Source organism: Hemitrygon akajei, chromosome 14, assembly GCF_048418815.1.
Source record: "Hemitrygon akajei chromosome 14, sHemAka1.3, whole genome shotgun sequence".
NCBI lineage: Eukaryota > Metazoa > Chordata > Chondrichthyes > Myliobatiformes > Dasyatidae > Hemitrygon > Hemitrygon akajei.
The window spans coordinates 45854291-45873040 of record NC_133137.1 but is presented as its reverse complement, the minus strand read 5'-3'; the positions used below and the strand labels follow the sequence as shown (position 1 = coordinate 45873040).

Sequence of the window (18750 nt, the reverse complement as noted above, 5' to 3'; positions counted from 1 at the left end):
CTCAGAAGAAGGATAGAAAATAGGAGCAGGGGCAGGCGATAAGACAGAGGAGCAGAATTAGACCATTCAGCCCATTGAGTCTTCTCTTCCATTTCACTATTGCTGATCCCAAATCCCATTCAACCACATACACCTACCTTATTGTCACATCCTTTCATGCCCTGAACGATCAGGAAACTATCAGCTTCCACTTTAAATATACCGACAGACCTGGCCTCCATTGCAGTCTATGGCAGAGCATTCCACATATTTACTACTCTCTGGCCAAAAAAATTCCTCCTTTCCTCTATTCCAAAGGGTCACCCCTCAATTTTAAGGCTGTGCCCTTTAGTTCTGGATACCTCCACCAAAGGAAACATCTCCACATCCACCTGATCCAGTCTTTTCAACATTTGGTAGGTTTCAATGAGATCCCCTGCATTCTTCTAAATTCCAGTGAGTACAGGCCCAAAGCTGCCAAATGCTTCTCATATGTTAAACCCTCCATTCCCAGAATCATCCTTGTGAACCTCCTCTGGACTCTCTCCAATGACAACACATCCTTTCTGAGATATGGGGTGCAACACTGTTGGCAATACTCCAATTGTGGCCTGACTAGTGTATGATAAAGCCTCAGCATTATCTCCTTGCTTTTATATTCTATGCCCCTTGAAATAAATGCCACCATTGCATTGGCCTTCTTTAGCACAGACTCAACCTATAAATTAACCTTCTGGGAGTCTTGCACAAGGACTCTTAAGTCTCTCTGCATCTCTTAAGTTTGAATTTTCTCCTCAAAATATCCATTAAGGTCATCTGCCATTTCTTAGTCCCCCATTACTAGCCCTTACTAGCATCATTTTCCAGTGGTCCAATATTAACTCTCACCTCCCTTATACTCTTTATATAACTGATAAAATCTGTTCATATCTTACTTTATATGATTGGCTAGTTTGGCCTCATTTTAATCTTTTTCCCTTCTTGTAGCTTTTTTAGTTGTCTTGTTGGAATTTAAAAACTTCCCAATCATCCAACTTCACACTCACTTTTGTGACCTTATATTCCCTTTCCTTGGCTTTTAAGTGGTCCTTAAATTCTATAGTCCTTGTCAGCTATAGTTGCCTACCTCTGCCATTTCAGAACAACTTCTGTGGGACAAATCTATCCTGCAACTTGTGAACTATTCCCATTAAGTTCAGCCATCTCTGCTCTGCCGTCATCCCCATCAGTAACCCCCTCCAATCCACCTGGGCAAGCTCCATATTCATGCCTCTGTCATTCCCTTTATTCCACTGCAATACTCATACATGTGAGTTATACTTCTCCCTCTCAAATTGCAGTATGAATTCAATCATATGCAGAAACCATAGAAAGGGTGCAGAGGAGATTTAGAAGGATGTTGTCTGGATTGGGGAGCATGCCTTCTCCTTGGAGCGATGGAAGATGAGCGCTGACCTGATAGAGGTGTATAAAATGATGAGAGGCATTGATCGGGTGGATAGCCAGAGGTTTTTTCCCAGGCCTGAAATGTCTAGCATGAGAGGGCACAGTTTTAAGGTGTTTGGAAGTAGGTACAGAGGAGATGTCAGGTAGGTTGTTTTACACAGAGAGTGGTGAGTGCGTGGAATGGGCTGCCGGAGGCAGATACAATAGGGTATTTTAAGAGATTCCTGGACAGGTACATGGAGCTCAGAAAAATAGAGGACTATGTGTAAGCCTAGTAATTTCTAAGATAAGGACATGTTCAGCACAGCTTTGTGGGCCAAAGGGCCCATATTGTGCTGTAGGTTTTCTATGTTTCTATATCATGATCACTATCTCCTAAGGGCTCCTTTACATTAAGGTCCCTAAGAAGATCTGGGTTATTACACAACACCCAATCTAAGATAGCCTTTCCCCCAGTGAGTGTTATTGCTATTACAAAGCAAAAAGTGCTAGGCAAACTGAAAAGACTTAAATAAGAGATGCATTGGTCATGATTTTTCAAGAAACATTTGATTCTGGCATGGTCTTGGAGGACTGAAAGATTGCAAATGTCACTCCATTCTTTAAGAAGTGAGGAAGGCAAAAGAAAGGAAATTATAGGCCAGTTAGCCTAACTTCAGTGGTTGGGAAAGTGCTGGAGTCTATTATTAAGGAAGAGGTTTCAGGGTACTTGGAGACTAATGATAAAATAAGTCAAAGTCAGCATGGTTTCTGTAAGGGGAAATCTTGCCTGACAAATCTGTTAAGAGTTCTTCAAGGAAGTAACAAGCAGGGTGGACAAAGGAGAGGCAGTGGATGTCTTTTACTTGGATTTTCAGAAAGCTCTTGATAAGGTGCCACACAAGAGGCTGATTAACAAGTAAAATCCTATGACATTACAGGAATGATACTGTCATTGATAGAGGAATGGCTGGCAGGAAGGAGGCAGTGAGTGGGAATAAAAGGGGCCTTTTCTGGTTGGTTGCCAGTTGTGTTCCTCAGGGGTCAGTATTGGGACCACTACTTTTCACATTGTTTGTCAATGATTTGGATAGTGGAAATTTGTGGCAAAGCTTGCGGATGGGACGTGGATAGGTGGAGTGGTAGGTACTGCTGAGGAAACAATGCGATTGCAGCAAGACTTAGACAAATTGGAAGAATGGGCAAAAAAGTAGCAGACAGAATACAGTGTTGGGAAATGTATGATTATGCATCTTGCTAAAAGGATCAATGGTGCAAACTATTATCTAAATGGGGAGAAGCTTCAAATATCAGAGGTGCAGAGGGACTTAGGAGTTCTCGTACAAGAGTCCCAAAAGGTTAATTTACAGATTGAGACTGTGGTAAAGAAGGCAAATACAATGTTGGTATTTATTTCAAGGAGAATAGAATATAAAGGCAAGGAGATAATGCTGAGACTTTATAAGGCACTAATCAGGCTGCACATGGAGTATTGTCAACAGTTTCCGGCCCCATATCACCGAAAGGATGTGTTGTCATTGGAGAGAGTCCAGAGGAGGTTCACGAGGATGATTCTGGGAATGGAGTATTTAACATATGAGGAGCATTTGGCAGCTTTGGGGCTGTACTAACTGGAATTTAGAAGAATGCGGGGAGATCTCATTGAAACCTACTGAATGTTGAAAGGACAAGATGGGTTGGATGTGGAGAGGATGTTTCCTCTGGTGGGGGTATCCAGAACTAGAGGCCACAGCCTCAAAATTGAGGGGTGACCATTTAGAACAGAGGTAAGGAGGAATTATTTTGAGCGAGAATAGTAAATCTGTGGAATGCTCTGCCATAGACTGTGATGGAGGCCAAGTCCGTGAGTATATTTAAGGTGGAAGCCGATCATTTCCTGATCGGTCAGGGACTCAAAGGAAATGGCGAGAAGGCAGGTGTATGGGGTTGAGTGGGATCTGGGATCAGCCATGATGGAATGGCAGAGCAAACTCAATGTGCTGAAAGGCTTAATTCTGCTCCTAGGTTGTGAGGTTTTATGGCGTACTCCACTATTCAACATAAACATGACTTCATGTTCCAGGCCTCTTCCCATATCTCTTGATCCTGTAGCATAACAACTATTTATCCTTTTCTAGAACATATTTAAATACTAACAGTCTACAACCTTGAGCACCTACCCTGAGGCCTTCTGTTATTCCAATGCATCCCTTGCCTCGTAGGTGGTTCCAACTTAAGTTTAGTTCCTTCAGACCAGTATTTTCTGCAATAGCATTTCCTAGCTTGTTTCCTTATAAAATAAGTTAGTAAAGTGAGATAACTTAGTTAAACCAAATAATATACTTTTTCAGGCAATGTACATGAACATCATCTGTAACTGTCTCAGAGACGTGTTTCATTGAGTTATTTTATGTTTTTGTCATAAATTCATGATTATTTTATCATCTTAATATATTTTATGTAAGGTTTTATTTTAATGTACAGTTTAATGGGTCACATGACCAGAGTTTAATAAAAGCATGACTGTGCTATTATGTATAGGAGCAGTATAGGAGGAAGCTAGAACAAAAGCTGCAGAAAAAAAGCATGAAGGAGGTGTGGGATGGGATGAAGATCATCACCGGATGCGGTGCAAAGCGGGGGGCAAACATAAGTGGAGATGTGGAGAAAGCGAACCAGCTGAACAACTTCTTCAATAGGTTCGACAGCACAATCTCATCCTCACCGCAGAACTCCACACCAGGCTTACTTCCCTCACAGGAAAATAGCCACTCACAGGAGACCTTGCCCACGCCCAGGATTACGGCTGCACAGGTGGAAGGTCAACTGAGGAAGATCTGTACCAGCAAGGCGGCGGGACCGGATGGAGTTTCCCCACGATTACTGAGGGCCTGTGCGACTGAGCTGGGAGAACCACTACAGCGCATCTTCAACATGAGCCTGGAGCAGCAAAGAGTACCCAGACAGAGGAAAACATCCTGTATTGTCCCGGTACCGAAGAAACCACAACCAAAGGAGTTGAATGACTTCAGACCTGTTGCCTTGACGTCGCACGTGATGAAGACCATGGAGCGGCTGATAATACAGAATCTGAGGCCACAAACCAGGCACGCCCGGGATCCTCTTCAGTTTGCGTATAAGGAGAAGGTGGGAGTGGAGGATGCTATCACGTATTTGCTGCACAAATCCCTCTCTCACCTAGATGGGGTCAGTGGTGCTGTGAGGATTACATTCCTGGACTTCTCTAGTGCCTTTAACACCATCCAGCCCAAGATCTTAAGGCACAAACTAACGGAGATGGGAGTAGACTCTCACATGGTGGATTGGATAGTGGACTACTTGACAGATAGACCTCAGTATGTGCGGTTGGGAGACTGTAGGTATGACACGGTGGTCAGCAGCACAGGAGCGCCGCAGGGGACCGTGCTCTCTCCGGTCCTGTTCACCCTGTACACATCAGACTTCCAATATAACTCGGAGTCCTGCCATGTGCAGAAGTTCGCTGACGACACGGCCATAGTGGGGTGTGTCAGGAATGGACAGGAGGACGAGTATAGGAAACTGATACAGGACTTTGTGATATGGTGCAACTCAAACTACCTGCGTCTCAATATCACCAAGACCAAGGAGATGGTGGTGGACTTTAGGAGATCTAGGCCTCATATGGAGCCAGTGATCATTAATGGAGAATGCGTGGAGCAGGTTAAGACCTACAAGTATCTGGGAGTACAGTTAGACGAGAAGCTAGACTGGACTGCCAACACAGATGCCTTGTGCAGGAAGGCACAGAGTCGACTGTACTTCCTTAGAAGGTTGGCATCATTCAATGTCTGTAGTCAGATGCTGAAGATGTTCTATAGGTCAGTTGTGGAGAGCGCCCTCTTCTTTGTGGTGGCGTGTTGGGGAGGCAGCATTAAGAAGAGGGACGCCTCACGTCTTAATAAGCTGGTAAGGAAGGCGGGCTCTGTCGTGGGCAAAGTACTGGAGAGTATAACATCGGTAGCTGAGCGAAGGGCGCTGAGTAGGCTACGGTCAATTATGGAAAACCCTGAACATCCTCTGCATAGCACCATCCAGAGACAGAGAAGCAGTTTCAGCGACAGGTTGCTATCGATGCAATGCTCCTCAGACAGGATGAAGAGGTCAATACTCCCCAATGCCATTAGGCTTTACAATTCAACTGCCAGGAGTAAGATATGTTAAAGTGCCGGGGTTGATTGTATTAATGTATTTAAGTAAACTACTTAAGAACTTTTTAAAAGCTATTATTAATGCTTTTTGAGAGAGTGATTTAGATGTATATCATATTTTTACAGAGTTAAGTATTGTATGTAATTAGTTTTGCTACAACAAGTGTATGGGACATTGGAAAAAGTGTTGAATTTCCCCATGGGGATGAATAAAGTATCTATCTATCTATCTGTGGGTCAGAACCAACATGGAAGCAGAGAAAGACATATGGCCCTAAAATAAACTTACTCTGCATGTGGTCCAAGAGGCGCACATGGTAATTGTTTTGTTTGTTTTATATTGTGTACAATGTTGTTGATGTGTCTTTATATGGACAGTGTGATATGTTTTTAGTAATTTATTTGATTTCAGCACACTTCTGTTGTGCTAATGTGTTTGGGCCTGTTTATCAGTGGACACTAGCTTGAGAGACTTTAAAAGACTGTATGTTTCAAACTGTTAATGACCTTTATTTTCTTGTAGCTTCCATGGTATCTACTGAAGAAAGAAAGAGGGAAATAAAACAAATCTTCAAGGACATCTGTATGTTGCGTGGCCATTATTTAATTGGAACGGTGCAATTACATCATCCTTGGAGTCATTCTTTTCCATCTCTTCTACAGTGTCCAAAACTTCTATGTTCTTCCTAAAGTGTGCCTGCCATTGTTGGATACAATGGACTGGACTATGTTGGCTATCACCAGTGATATCAATGCACAAGCTGTTTAATGGAAGTTCAGACATTTTCAAGAGGATTGAAAAGCTGAATCTGCCAGCAGTAAAATCTAGTCTTGCTGGGTTATTCTGGAACCATGTTGGGAAACCACCTCTCAAACATTGCACTTTCAGCATTAGAACCAAAACCATGTTGAGGTTTGCAACATAAAGTGTAAAAAAAAAATGTAGGGCAGGCTGATTTTTAAAGATTGCTTTTGCATTTGAATGTTTTTACTATGTATTTTATGTCATGATATTTAAAACTGTTAAAATCACAACTAATATAGCTGGAAAAGCTTTGCTTCTTGTTAAAACGTCAGGAATACCAATGGGTAGGGGCTTCCTCGCTGACTCTTAAGGTCTAAATTGCAGTGCTGGATACAGGGATGTGGAAGGCTAATCAGACAGGCCCTCTATCAGTGACAACGGGGCTGTGAAATTGAAATTGACTGTTAGTAGCAATTCAAAGTGGGCAGACCTGACGAACATGATTTAATTCATTATTCCAATTGATGATGAACTTGTGTTCTGTAAAGAATTAACATCATTATCTGCTTTGCATTCTCTGCCTCTGTGGATAAGAATTGGGATACCTTTCCTTTATAGTTTTGTTGAGCCACTGTGATGCTGTATCCTCTTTAATATTCTGATTTTTAATTGGAATTGTCTGTCCTGGCTTTGAAATTAAACTATTTGCCTTCCTTTACTGACTTGTTTGGAAAAAGTAGGGGTTAAAATAACACTAGTAGTGCCTGTGATGCAGGTTCAATTCCTGCCACTGTTTGTAAGGAGTTTGTACATTCTCCCTGATTTCCTCTGAGTGTTCTGGTTTCCTCCTACATTCCAAAGACGCATGGTTTAGTAGAGTAGCACGGGCTCATTGGGCGAGAGGCATGTTACCATCTTTCAAAGTTCAAAGTACATTTATTATCAAAGTATTTATATGTTATACAACCTTGAAATTCATCTCCTAATAGGCAGCCACGAAACAAAGAAACCTAAAAGAACCAATAAAAAAAGAAGACAATCAAATAGCCAACATGAAGAGAGGAAAAACAGTAACTGCAAGCAAATAACGTTCTGAATTGAAGTCAACAAAGAGAGTCCCATAACTCAGCAAAGTTCAGTGCAGAGCCAAGCCGTGGAGTAGTGAACTGAACAGGCCTGTCCCTCATCTTGGTCCTCAACATCCTGACCTTTTCAATCTGGTCATGCACCTAAATCAACGTCCAAACATTAGTTCAATAGCTCTGGTGCCTGGACTCCGCAGCCTCAATTTGGCCTGTAACCGACCATTTTGATTTGGCCCTGCATACAAGTCTCTGTCCAAACATCGAGTTCAGTTGAATTGGTACGCTCTAGTGCCCGAACCTCATCACCTTGACTCAGCTTTCAGCACAGCGCTTAAATCGATCGAACTTTGGGTCTTCCTCACTCTCGGTGACGGGCCTGCTGCCTTGGTTCTACCACATTGAATTGCCTTCAAGACCAAAGGGAAGTTACAGACTATTATTTGTGATGATCATTTGCCAGAAAAAGTGTGGTTAGCAAAGTATGTAGTTGTTTTCCATATTACGTTAGCCACCAGCCAGAAGTTGCTGAGGCTCACCAACACCATCTTAAGCCAGCTAAATATGGTTTTTGGTTTTGTGTTTTAGATTCTGTGCTTTTGTTTGTTTTTTTGTTGCCATTGGCGCAATTTGATTTTTGTTTTGCAGAGGTGGGGTTGATGTATTTTGAAAAGGTCCATGGTTCTTTGTTTCGTGGCTGTCTGTGGGGAAGATGGATCTCAGACTTGTATACTGCACACATACTTTGATAATAAATATACTTTGAATCTTTGAACAAAAAGTTGTAAACTTGAACTCAATCTCAGTCAGAGATTGCAGTAGAAATGTAGAGCTGTAGTTCTTTTGCTTATTCTGGAAAACATTTCTAATCCATCGCTTATGATCCAAGACGACTTGAAAGTAAAGATAGGGAGGCATATGCAGTACAGCCATACCTTGAGTGTTGCTGATCCTATTGTGGCTCAAGTTTAAGATTTGCAATTTGAGTGGGCTGCTTATAGCTTCCGCCAGGTATTGGGCAGCATGATCATCAAAACAGTTTCCAGAAAGAACAATCTTTATCAAAACTGTATTCTCCATCAGCATGGTGCTGATTGCTTTAGCTCCCTCAGTTCTCAGTTGGTTATCGGACAAGTCAATATCTACATAATAGTAAGAAAGGCATTTTCTAATTAGTTTTAGTTTTCTGAACAAAGATAACATAAGAACTATTACAATCATGAGAAAATCTGCAGATGCTGGAAATCCAAAGCAATACACAAAAAATGCTGGAGGAACTCAGCACGCCAAACAGCATCTATGGAAATGAGTAAACAGTTGAAATTTACAGCCCAAAATGTCGACTGTTTACTCTTTTCCATAGATGCTGCCTGGCCTGTTGAGTTCCTCCAACATTTTGTGTGTGTTGCATAAGAATTAGCAATAGTCTTTCAACTTTAAAAAGTATAAGTTCCAATGCATTGAATGATATCTTTAATAAGCAAAACTTTATGAATTGTGTATTTTAGAAGCTCAGATTTGGACTCATCTAAAGATATCTCTGTAGGAGAATGCCTCAATAAAAGTCACTAGAGAACATCATGGAACCAAAATCCAGGCTAATGTCTCCACGTCAGATTTATTAATCACATTATACATTGAAAAATACAGTGAAATGTATCATTCACATTAAGAACGTATACACCCAAGGACATACTGGAAGCACACATTCTAGCACCAGCATAGCAGACTCACTATTTAATTGATTATGAATCTGTTACAACATTTGTACCTTTCCTAATTGTCTTAAATGAAATGACAGATTGGCATTGGATTTGTTACGATTGGTAATCATTTGAAATTTCATTAACTAAAATTTAAGGTTATAATATATGGAAGCATATGAAAATATTTAATATGAATTATAAATTAGCTGAGTTTCAGGTGATATCGGCCAGGGATAATGGACAGGTACTTAAATTGCCCGGATATGACTAGTGATATTCTAATAAAATGTTTCTTTTTAAGCCATAACTACTCAATGAATTTAATAACAAATCAGATTACAGGATAAAAAATCATATATCCAGACCTGATGATCAAACAAAAATAACACATTCTCCCCTTAACAGTGTGTGTTTCCTCTAGGTGCTCCAATTTCATCCTACATTTGGAGTATTGTGTACAGTTCTGGTCACTGAACTATAGGAAAGATGTCAACAAAATAAAGAGAGTACAGAGAAGATTTACTAGAATGTTACCTGGGTTTCAGCACCTAAGTTACAGAGAAAGGTCGAACAAGTTAGGTCTTTATTCTTTGGAGCGTAGAAGGTTGAGGGGGGACTTGATAGAGGTATTTAAAATTATGAGGGGGATAGATAGAGTTGACGTGGATAGGCTTTTTCCATTGAGAGTTAGGGGAGATTCAAACAGGAGGACATGAGTTGAGAGTTTAGGGGTAACACGAGGGAGAACTTCTTTACTCAGAGAGTGGTAGCTGTGTGGAATGAGCTTCCAGTAGAAGTGGTAGAGACAGGTTCGATATTGTCATTTTTTTAAAAATTGGATAGGTACATGGACAGGAAAGGAATGGAGGGTTATGGGCTGAGTGCAGGTCGGTGGGACTAGGTAAGAGTAAGCGTTCGGCACAGACTAGAAGGGCTAAGATGGCCTGTTTCTGTGCTGTAATTGTTATATAGTTATATGGTTACATTCCAAGGATGTATGAATTACCATTAGTAAGTTGTGGGCATGCTCTTTTGGCACCAGAAACATTGTGGCACTTAGTCATAGAGTCATAGAAAAATACAGAACAGAAACTGGCTATTCAGCCCATCTGAACCATGCCAAAACACTTAAATTATCTACTCTCAATTACCTGCACCCGGATCATAGCCCTCCATACCCGTACCATCCATGTACCTATCCAAACATATCTTAAACATTGAAATCAAGCTCACACTCACCATTTGTACTGGCAGTTTGTTCAACACTCCCACGACCCTCTGAGTGAAGAAATTTACTCTCATGTTCTCCTTAAACCTTTCACTCATAATCCATGACTTCACTCAGACTTTGAATTATAAAGGGTAATGCGCCAAAAGCTTTCCTTACAACCCTCTATACTTGTGCTGCCACTTATAGTGAATTATGGACTTGTATTCCCAGATCCCTTTGTTCTATCACACTCCTTAGTGCCCTACCATTTACTGTCCTGGTTGCTTTTAGCAAAGTGCAAAACCTTGCACTTGTCAGCATTAAATTCCATCTGCCATTTTTCAGTCCACTTTTCCAGCTGGTCCAGATCCTGTTGCAAACTCTGATAGTCTACCTTGCTGTCCACTACACCCTTAATCTTGGTGTCATCTGCCAATCTGTTGATTCAGTCAACCTCATTATCATCCAGATCATTGATATAGATAAGAAATGGACCCAGCACCCATCCCTGCGGCACTTCACTTGTCACAGACCTCCTCTTGGAGAAGCAACCACCTACTGGCTTTTCCCACAAAGCCAATGTCTAATCCATTTTACTACTATAGGACTCTCAGTACCAGTAACAGTGGTGTTAACTGTTCAGGCTAACAAAATGGCTTCTCTGTATTGTTATAATGAAATGGCTTCTCTGTAATGCTGTAATGGGTTTCTGTGTCTGGTATGTTTGGGTTATGGCTACCGATAAGGGGAGAAATAACCAATGGAGAATCGTAATGCTATCTTGTATGTCTAAGCTGAGCAGGAGTTTGCGGTCTTTTTCAGGAGGCGAGCGAGGAGGACAGACGTGTGAGGAGCAGACAATGGTTCCAGAGCGACGGATACTGGACATTGGCGGTTCTGACGGTGGCAAAAGGCTCAGAAAGTCATTGTGGATGGAACCGGATGCGTGAGCTCCAATGTATTAAAATATTATGTGCACAAACTGATAAACTTATTTACTCTGGCACCTTTAGATTATCTGTTTCTACCAACCCATCACTAAGAGATACCTATAAAGTTGCAATTATTTACTTACTTTTGGGTGTATTGTCTGGTATTTGTATTGCGAGCATGTATTGGGGGGCAATACTCCGTATTTACACCAAAGTATTGCACTATTGGCGGGGCGACGGTGGTTCACCCTAGGCGAACGGGGGTCACCTGGTCGCACAGAGGCTACACTACTCATCTTGAATGCTAAGCAACTGAATCTTCTTGACCAACCTCCCATTTGGGAACTTGTCAAATGCAGTCCATGTAACAACCTCCACTGCCTTACTTTCAACAACTATCCTGACAACTTCCTCAAAAACCTCTATAAGAGTGGTTAGACATGACCTACCATGTACAAAGCCATGCTGACTATCCCTAATCAGTCCATGTCTATCAAAATACTCATAAATCCAGTCCCTTAGAATACCTTCCAATAAAATTCCCACTACTGATGTCAAGCTCACTGGCCTATAATTTCCTGGTATATTTTTGAGCCTTTTTTAAACAGCAGAACATTAGCTATCTTTCAGTCCTCTGCTACCTCACCTGTCACTAAGGATAATATAAATCTCTCTGCCAGAACCCCTGCAATTTCTTCACGCCTCCAACAAGGGTCTGAGGAAACACCTTGTCAGTCCCTGGGGATTTATCCACCCTAAGTTACCTCAAGATAGCAAATATCTCCTCCTCTGTAACATACACAAAATGCTGGAGGAACTCAGCAAGGCCAGCAGCATCTATGGATAAGAGTAAAGAGTTGACTTTTTGGGCCGAGACCTTTCACCAGAGTACTCACTGCTGCTTTTCCTTACTTCTTTAGACTCTGCATCCGTCTCCCAAGTAAATACAAATGCAAAAAATCCATTTAAGATCTCCCCATCTCTTTTAGCCCCATGCATAGATTGCCATTCTGATCTCCAGAGGACCAATTTTGTGCCTTCCAATCCTTTTGCTGTTAACATAGCTGGCTTCGCTTTGTCTACTAGGGCAACCTCATGCTTTCTTTTAGCCCACCTGATTTCTTTCTTACGTGTTCTCTTGTATTTCTTATACTCCATAAGCACCTCATTTGTTCCTACCCGTCTATACCTACTATGCACTGCACTTTTTCTCTTAGCCAGGGCCTCAGTATCTGTTGAAAACCAAGGTTCCCTACACTTGTTATCCTGACAGACACATACAAGCTTTGTGCTCTCAAAATCTCACTTTTGATGGTCTCTCACTTGCCAAGTGCACCTTTGCCAGGAAACAGCCTGTCTCAAATCCACACTTGCCAGATCCTTTCTGATACCATTTATATTTGCCTTTCTCCAATTTAGAATCTCAACCCATGGACCAGACCAATCTTTTACCATATTTACTTTGAAACTAATGGCATTATAATCACTAGATGCAAAGTGTTCCCCTAGACAAACTTCAGTTACCAGCCCTGTCTCATTCCTCAATAGCAGATCAAGTGTCACACACTCTCTCTGATTAAGGAAACTTTCCTTCTTGTAGTTTATTTTTTATTGAAGTTCATCAAACAAACATTTCCATAAGATGTATTTCAGACATTGTACCTATATATATTATATAATCTTATATATCACAAAATCTCCACAATGTATTTATCCGGGGTATACACTTATAGAAAAGAGTGGAAAGAAAAAACAAGCAAAAGGAAAGAAGTATGTACAAGTAGGGAGTGATCTTTTTTTTAACAACAGATTCATTGATTTGTGAGAATAAAATCAGGCCTATGAACCATTATGTAGTTAAACCATTTTTCCCAGTATGAATCAAATTGTTCCAGCTTATGATTAACAGATGCTGTTATCTTCTCCATTTTGTAAATGTCCATTGTAATTTCCATCCATGTATTTAAAGTTAGGCTCTCCTGTGATAACCATTTCCTAATAAGAGTCTTTTTACCAGCCACCAACAGCATATTCATTAAATATTTATCTCTTTTCAACCATTCTTGAGGTATATATCCAAAATATATGGTCTTACTCTCTAAGGGTATTTCACATTTAAAGATGTCTTGTAGGGCATTGTGTATCCCCTTCCAATAATTTTTGATAACAGGGCTGTCCCAAAAAATATGATAATGATTTGCATTTTGATTTCCACAGTTTCTCCAGCAAACAGGGAGGTTACTATCATAATGGGATTTCTGAGAGGGTGTAATAAAATATCTTATGAAGTTTTTCCATCCAAACTCCCTCCATTTCTGTGAATTGGTACATTTCCATTGATACCTCCATATTGTTGTCCATTCTTCCTCAGATATAATTATCCCTCCTTTCTTCTCCCATTTTGTTTTAATGTATGAAGTCGAATGTGATTTAAGATTTGACAACCCCTTATACATGCTTGAAATGATTCTACTACCATTATCTGAATTATATGCTTTTCTAAAGAGCTCTATCAAGCATGTATTTGCCTTGGTTACATTTTTAAGCGTCTTATTAACATATTGTCTCATCTGTAAATACCGATAAAAATCTTGTTTTTCAAATAAGTATTTCTCTTTAAGCATTTCAAAACTGAACAGTGTTCCTTCTTTCATTATGTTGCAAAGAACTGTTATTCATTTAGCTGTCCAGTCCTTAAATCTAGCATCCAATGTATTTGGTGTAAAATCAGAGTCATATGCACACCATTTAAGAATAGCAATATCTCCCTCTAGATTATATTCTTTTATAGTAGTTTTCCATATTTTAAGAGTTAATTTCACCCATGGGTTATTAATAGTATTTATGTACCTTTGCAGGTTGTTATCAGCCAAAATTGCTTGTATGGGGATGGGAAGTACCCGCTCCTCAATGTTTTTCCATTGAGCGTCATATGATGGGTTGCACCAACATATCACAGCTCTCAACTGCAAGAGAAGGCAAGCCCCATCCTCCCCTTTTCCTTTGCTAATTGCAAAGTTTTGAGACAAACTCTAGGCCTTTTACCCTGCCAAATATACCTTGATAGCATCTTGTTCCATTAATTGAATTGATTTTGATTCATCTCTATCGGTAGGGTCTGAAAGAGATATAACAGTCTGGGCAGTATATTCATTTTAATAGACTCACTCAATCCTTGAACTGAGACTGAAAAAAGGAATCAGACTCCATTTTGCAACAACTTCCTTAATTTTTTTTAACAATAAACTCTATCCCATTTAGTCCTTTTACAGTATGAGAGTCCCTGTCAATATGTGGAAAGTTAAAATCACCTACCAAATTTCTTGCAATAGTCTGAGATCTCTCTACAAATATATTCCTCTAAATCCCATGGACTGTTGGGTTGTCTATAATATAGCCACAATACTTTCCTTATTCTTCAGTTCCACCCCATAAATGCTCACTAGATGAGTTCTCCAGTCAGTCTTGACCAAGCACTGTTGTGACATTTTCCCTGACTAGTAATACCACCTCTCAAAACCGCAGAATCCTGAAATATTGACCTGCCCTTCCTATAATCAAGTCCCACTAATGGCTACAATATCATAATTCCATGTGCTGATCCATGCCTTGGGCTCATCTGTCTTTCCTTCATACTTCTAGCATTGAAATGTATGGAGCTCAGGACATTAGTCCTACCATGCTCAGAACTCAGAGGGAAAAGAGGAGAGCAGTAGTGATAGGAGATTCGATAAGTAAGAGGTTCTGTGGGAGAGATTGAGAATCCCGGATGGTCTGTTGCCTCCCTGGTACCAGGGTCCGCGATACCTTGGATTGAGTTCTCAGTATTCTCAGGAGGGAGGGGAGCAGCCAGATTTTGTGGTCCATGTAGGGACCAATGACATGGATAGGAAGGAGGAGGAGATCCTGCAAAGAGAGTTTGGGGAGTTAGGTGCGAAGTTGAAAGACAGGACCTCCAGGGTTGCAATCTCAGGTCATGCCATGTGCTAGTGAGGCTAGAAATAGGATGATAATGCAACTGAATACGTGGCTAAGGAGATGGTGCAGGAGGGAGGGCTTCATGTTTCTGGATAATTGGGCTCTGTTCCAGGGAAGGTGGGACCTATTCTGACGGGACAATTTGCACCAGAACTGGAGGGAAACTAACATCCTTGCGGGTAGATTTGCTAGTGCTGCTCCAGGGGGTTTAAACTAGATTTGCAGTTGAGTGTTAGAGCAGATAGTGAGGTGGAGGAGGATAAAGGTCATGCAAGGACTGCATGTATAGACAGAAATCAAAGGTTTGTATGTGATAGAAATGTTCTGAGGTGCATCTATTTCAATGCAAGCAGTATTGTAGATAAGGCAAATGAGTTTAGAGCATGGATTGGCATTTGGGATTACGATTAGTGAGACTTGGTTACAGGAGGGACAGGACTGGCAGCTTCATGTTCCGGGGTTCCGTTGTTTCAGACATGATAGAGAAGGAGGGATGAAAGGGGGAAGAGTGGCATTACTAGTCAGGGAAAATATCACAGCTGTGCGTAGACAGGACAGCCATGAGGACATATGGGTGGAGCTGAGGAACAGGAAAGGTATAACCACACTAATAGGGTTGTATTATAGACCACCCAAAAGAGAGAATTGGAGGAGCAAACCTGTAGAAAGATAGCAGACCGATGTAAGAAACAGGAAGATGTAATAGTAGGGGATTTTAACTTTACATATATTGACTGGGACCTCCCACACTGTGAAAGGGCTAGATGGCTTGGAGCTTGTCAAATGTGTTCATGAAAGTTTTCTAAATCAATATAGTTGTACCTACGAGAGAGGATGCAATACTTGATCTCCTATTAGGGAACGAGACAGGTCATCAGGTGATAGAAGTATGTGTAGGCTACCATTTTGGGTCCAGTGACCATAATGTCATTAGTTTCAAATTAATTATGGATAAGGACAGGCCTGGTCCTCAAGTCGAGGCTCTAAATTGGAGAAGGGCCAATTTTGTGGAAATTAGAAAGGATCTAGGAGGAGTGGATTGGGATAAGTTGTTTTCTGGCAAGGATGCTTTCAGTAAATGGAAGGCCTTCAAAGGCAAAATTTTCAGAGTGTAGAGTTTGCATGTTCCTGCCAGGATTAAAGGCAAAGTTAACAGGCATAGAGATCCTTGGTTTTCAAGGGATATTGGCGATCTGGTTAAGAAAAAGAAAGAGGTGTATAGTAGGTATAGGCAACAAGGAACAAATGAGGTACTTGAAGAGTATAGAAAATTTAAGAAAATACTAAAGCAGGAAATCACAAAGGCAAAACGAAGACATGAGGTTGCTTTGGCAGATAATGTGAAGGTAAACCTGAAGAGTTTCTACAAGTATATTACGAGAAAAAAGATAATAAGGGACAAAATTGGTCTCCTAGAAGATCAGAGTGGTCGCCTATGTGTGGAGCCTCACGAGATGGGGGAGATCTTAAACAGTTCTTTTGCATCAGTATTTACTCAGGAAAAAGGCATAGCGTATATATATATATATATATATATATATGTATGTATGTGTGTGTGTGTGTGTGTGTGTGTGTGTGTGTGTGTGTGTGTGTGTGTGTGTGTGTGTGTGTGTGTGTGTGTGTGTGTGTGTGTAAATATATATACAAATAACCATTGGATACACTAGTGAAGCTTAAGAGACTAGTAGACAGGTATATGGAGGAATTTAAGGTGGGGGTTATATGGGAGGCAGGGTTTGAGGGTCGGCACAACATTGTGGGCTGAAGGGCCTTTAATGTGCTGTACTATTCTATGTTCTATGTCCTATATGGAAGGAAAGGAAACAAGCAGTAGTGTCGTGGAACATATAGAGATTAAAGAGGAGGAGGTGCTCGCTGCCTTACAGCGAATAAAGGTAGATAGATGCCCTGGGCCTGACATGATATTTCCTCGGACCTTGAGAGAGACTAGTGTAGAAATACTTAAAATATCCTTAGCCACGGGTGTGATGCCGGAGGATTGGAGGGTATCTCATGTTGTTCCGTGTTTAAAAAAAAAGTAAAACCAAAAGTAAAACCAGGTAATTACAGGCCAGTGAGCCTGACATCAGTAGTAGATAACTTATTGGAAGGTGTTCTGAGATTGGAGAGTTTTTCGAGGAGGTTACCAAGAAAGTAGATGAAGGAAAGGCTGTGGATATTGTCTACATGGACTTTAGTAAGGCCTTTAACAAGGTCCCACATGGGAGGTTAGTTCAGAAGGTTCAGACACTAGGTATCCATGGAGAGGTTGTAAACTGGATTCAAAATTGGCTGTGTGGGAGAAGACAGAGAGTGGTAGTGGATGATTGCTTCTCAGACTGGAGGCCTGTGACTGGCGGTGTGCCTCAGGGATCTCTGCTGAGACTATTGTTCTTTGTTGTCTATATCAATGATGTAGATGATGATGTGGTAAATTGGATCAGCAATTTTGCTGATGACACTAAGATTGGAGGTGTTGTGGACAGCGAGGAAAGCTTTCAAAGCTTGCAGAAGGATCTGGACCAACTGGAAAAAATGGGCCTGAAAATGGCAGATGGAATTTAATGCAGACAAGTGTGAGGTGTTGCATTTTGTAAGGACAAATCAAGGTAGGACATACACAGTAAATGGTGGATCTGGGAGTTCAGATACATAATTCCCTGCAAGTGGCATCACAGGTAGACAGGGTTGTAAAGAAGGCTTTTGGCATCCTGGCATTTGTAAATAAAAGTATTGAATATAGGAGTTGGGATGTTATGGTGAGGTTGTATAAGACATTGGTGAGGCCAAATTTGGAGTATTACGTACAGTTCTGGTCACCGAACTATAGGAAGGATATCAGTAAGATTGAAAGAGTGCAGAGAAGATTTACTAGGATGTTGCTGGGTCTTCAGAAGTTGAGTTACAGGGAAAGATTGAACAGGTTAGGACTTTATGCCTTGGAGAACAGAAGAATGAGGGGGAGATTTGATAGAGGTTTGCAAAATTATGAGGGGTATAGATAGAGTAAATGCGAGTAGGTTCTTTCCACTTAGATTAGGAGAGATAAATAAGAGAGGACATGGCTTTAGGGTGAAATGGGAAAGGTTTAGGGGGAACTTCACTCAGAGAGTGGTATGAGTGTGGAACGAGCTGCCATCTGACGTGGTAAATGCAGACTCACTCTTAAGTTTTAAGAATAAATTGGATAGATACATGGATGGGAGAGGTCTGGAGGGTTATGGACTGGGTGCAGGTCAATGGGACAAGCGGAATAGAGTTTTGGCACAGACTAGAAGGGCCAAATGGCCTGTTTTCTGTGCTGTAGTGTTCTATGATTCTAACCTCCTTTCTGTTCCCCTAATTAATGAATCCCCTATCACCACAGTTCACCTCTTCTCTACCTAGCTTCCCTACCAAGTCACGAAGTCAGAATCCTGACTGCTGTAACTTTTCTTTGTTAGGTCATCCACCAACAGTATCCAAAGTGATATAGTTGTTGTTGAGGGGGATGGCCACAGGAG

The 18750-nt window shown here is 41.1% G+C and overlaps 1 protein-coding gene across 5 annotated transcripts in view; it reads right to left on the bottom strand.

The window, feature by feature from the left end:
- The window catches only part of lrrc74b (leucine rich repeat containing 74B), a 161672-nt gene that overhangs the window by 66701 nt on the left and 76221 nt on the right, over positions 1-18750 (bottom strand). For all 5 annotated transcript variants that reach the window (XM_073065953.1, XM_073065950.1, XM_073065951.1 and 2 more), the window contains 2 exons: positions 8357-8563; positions 3585-3694 (listed from right to left, as the gene is read on the bottom strand). In XM_073065953.1, the coding sequence (XP_072922054.1) occupies positions 3585-3694; positions 8357-8563 (317 nt within the window). The remainder of the gene's footprint in view (positions 1-3584; positions 3695-8356; positions 8564-18750) is intronic.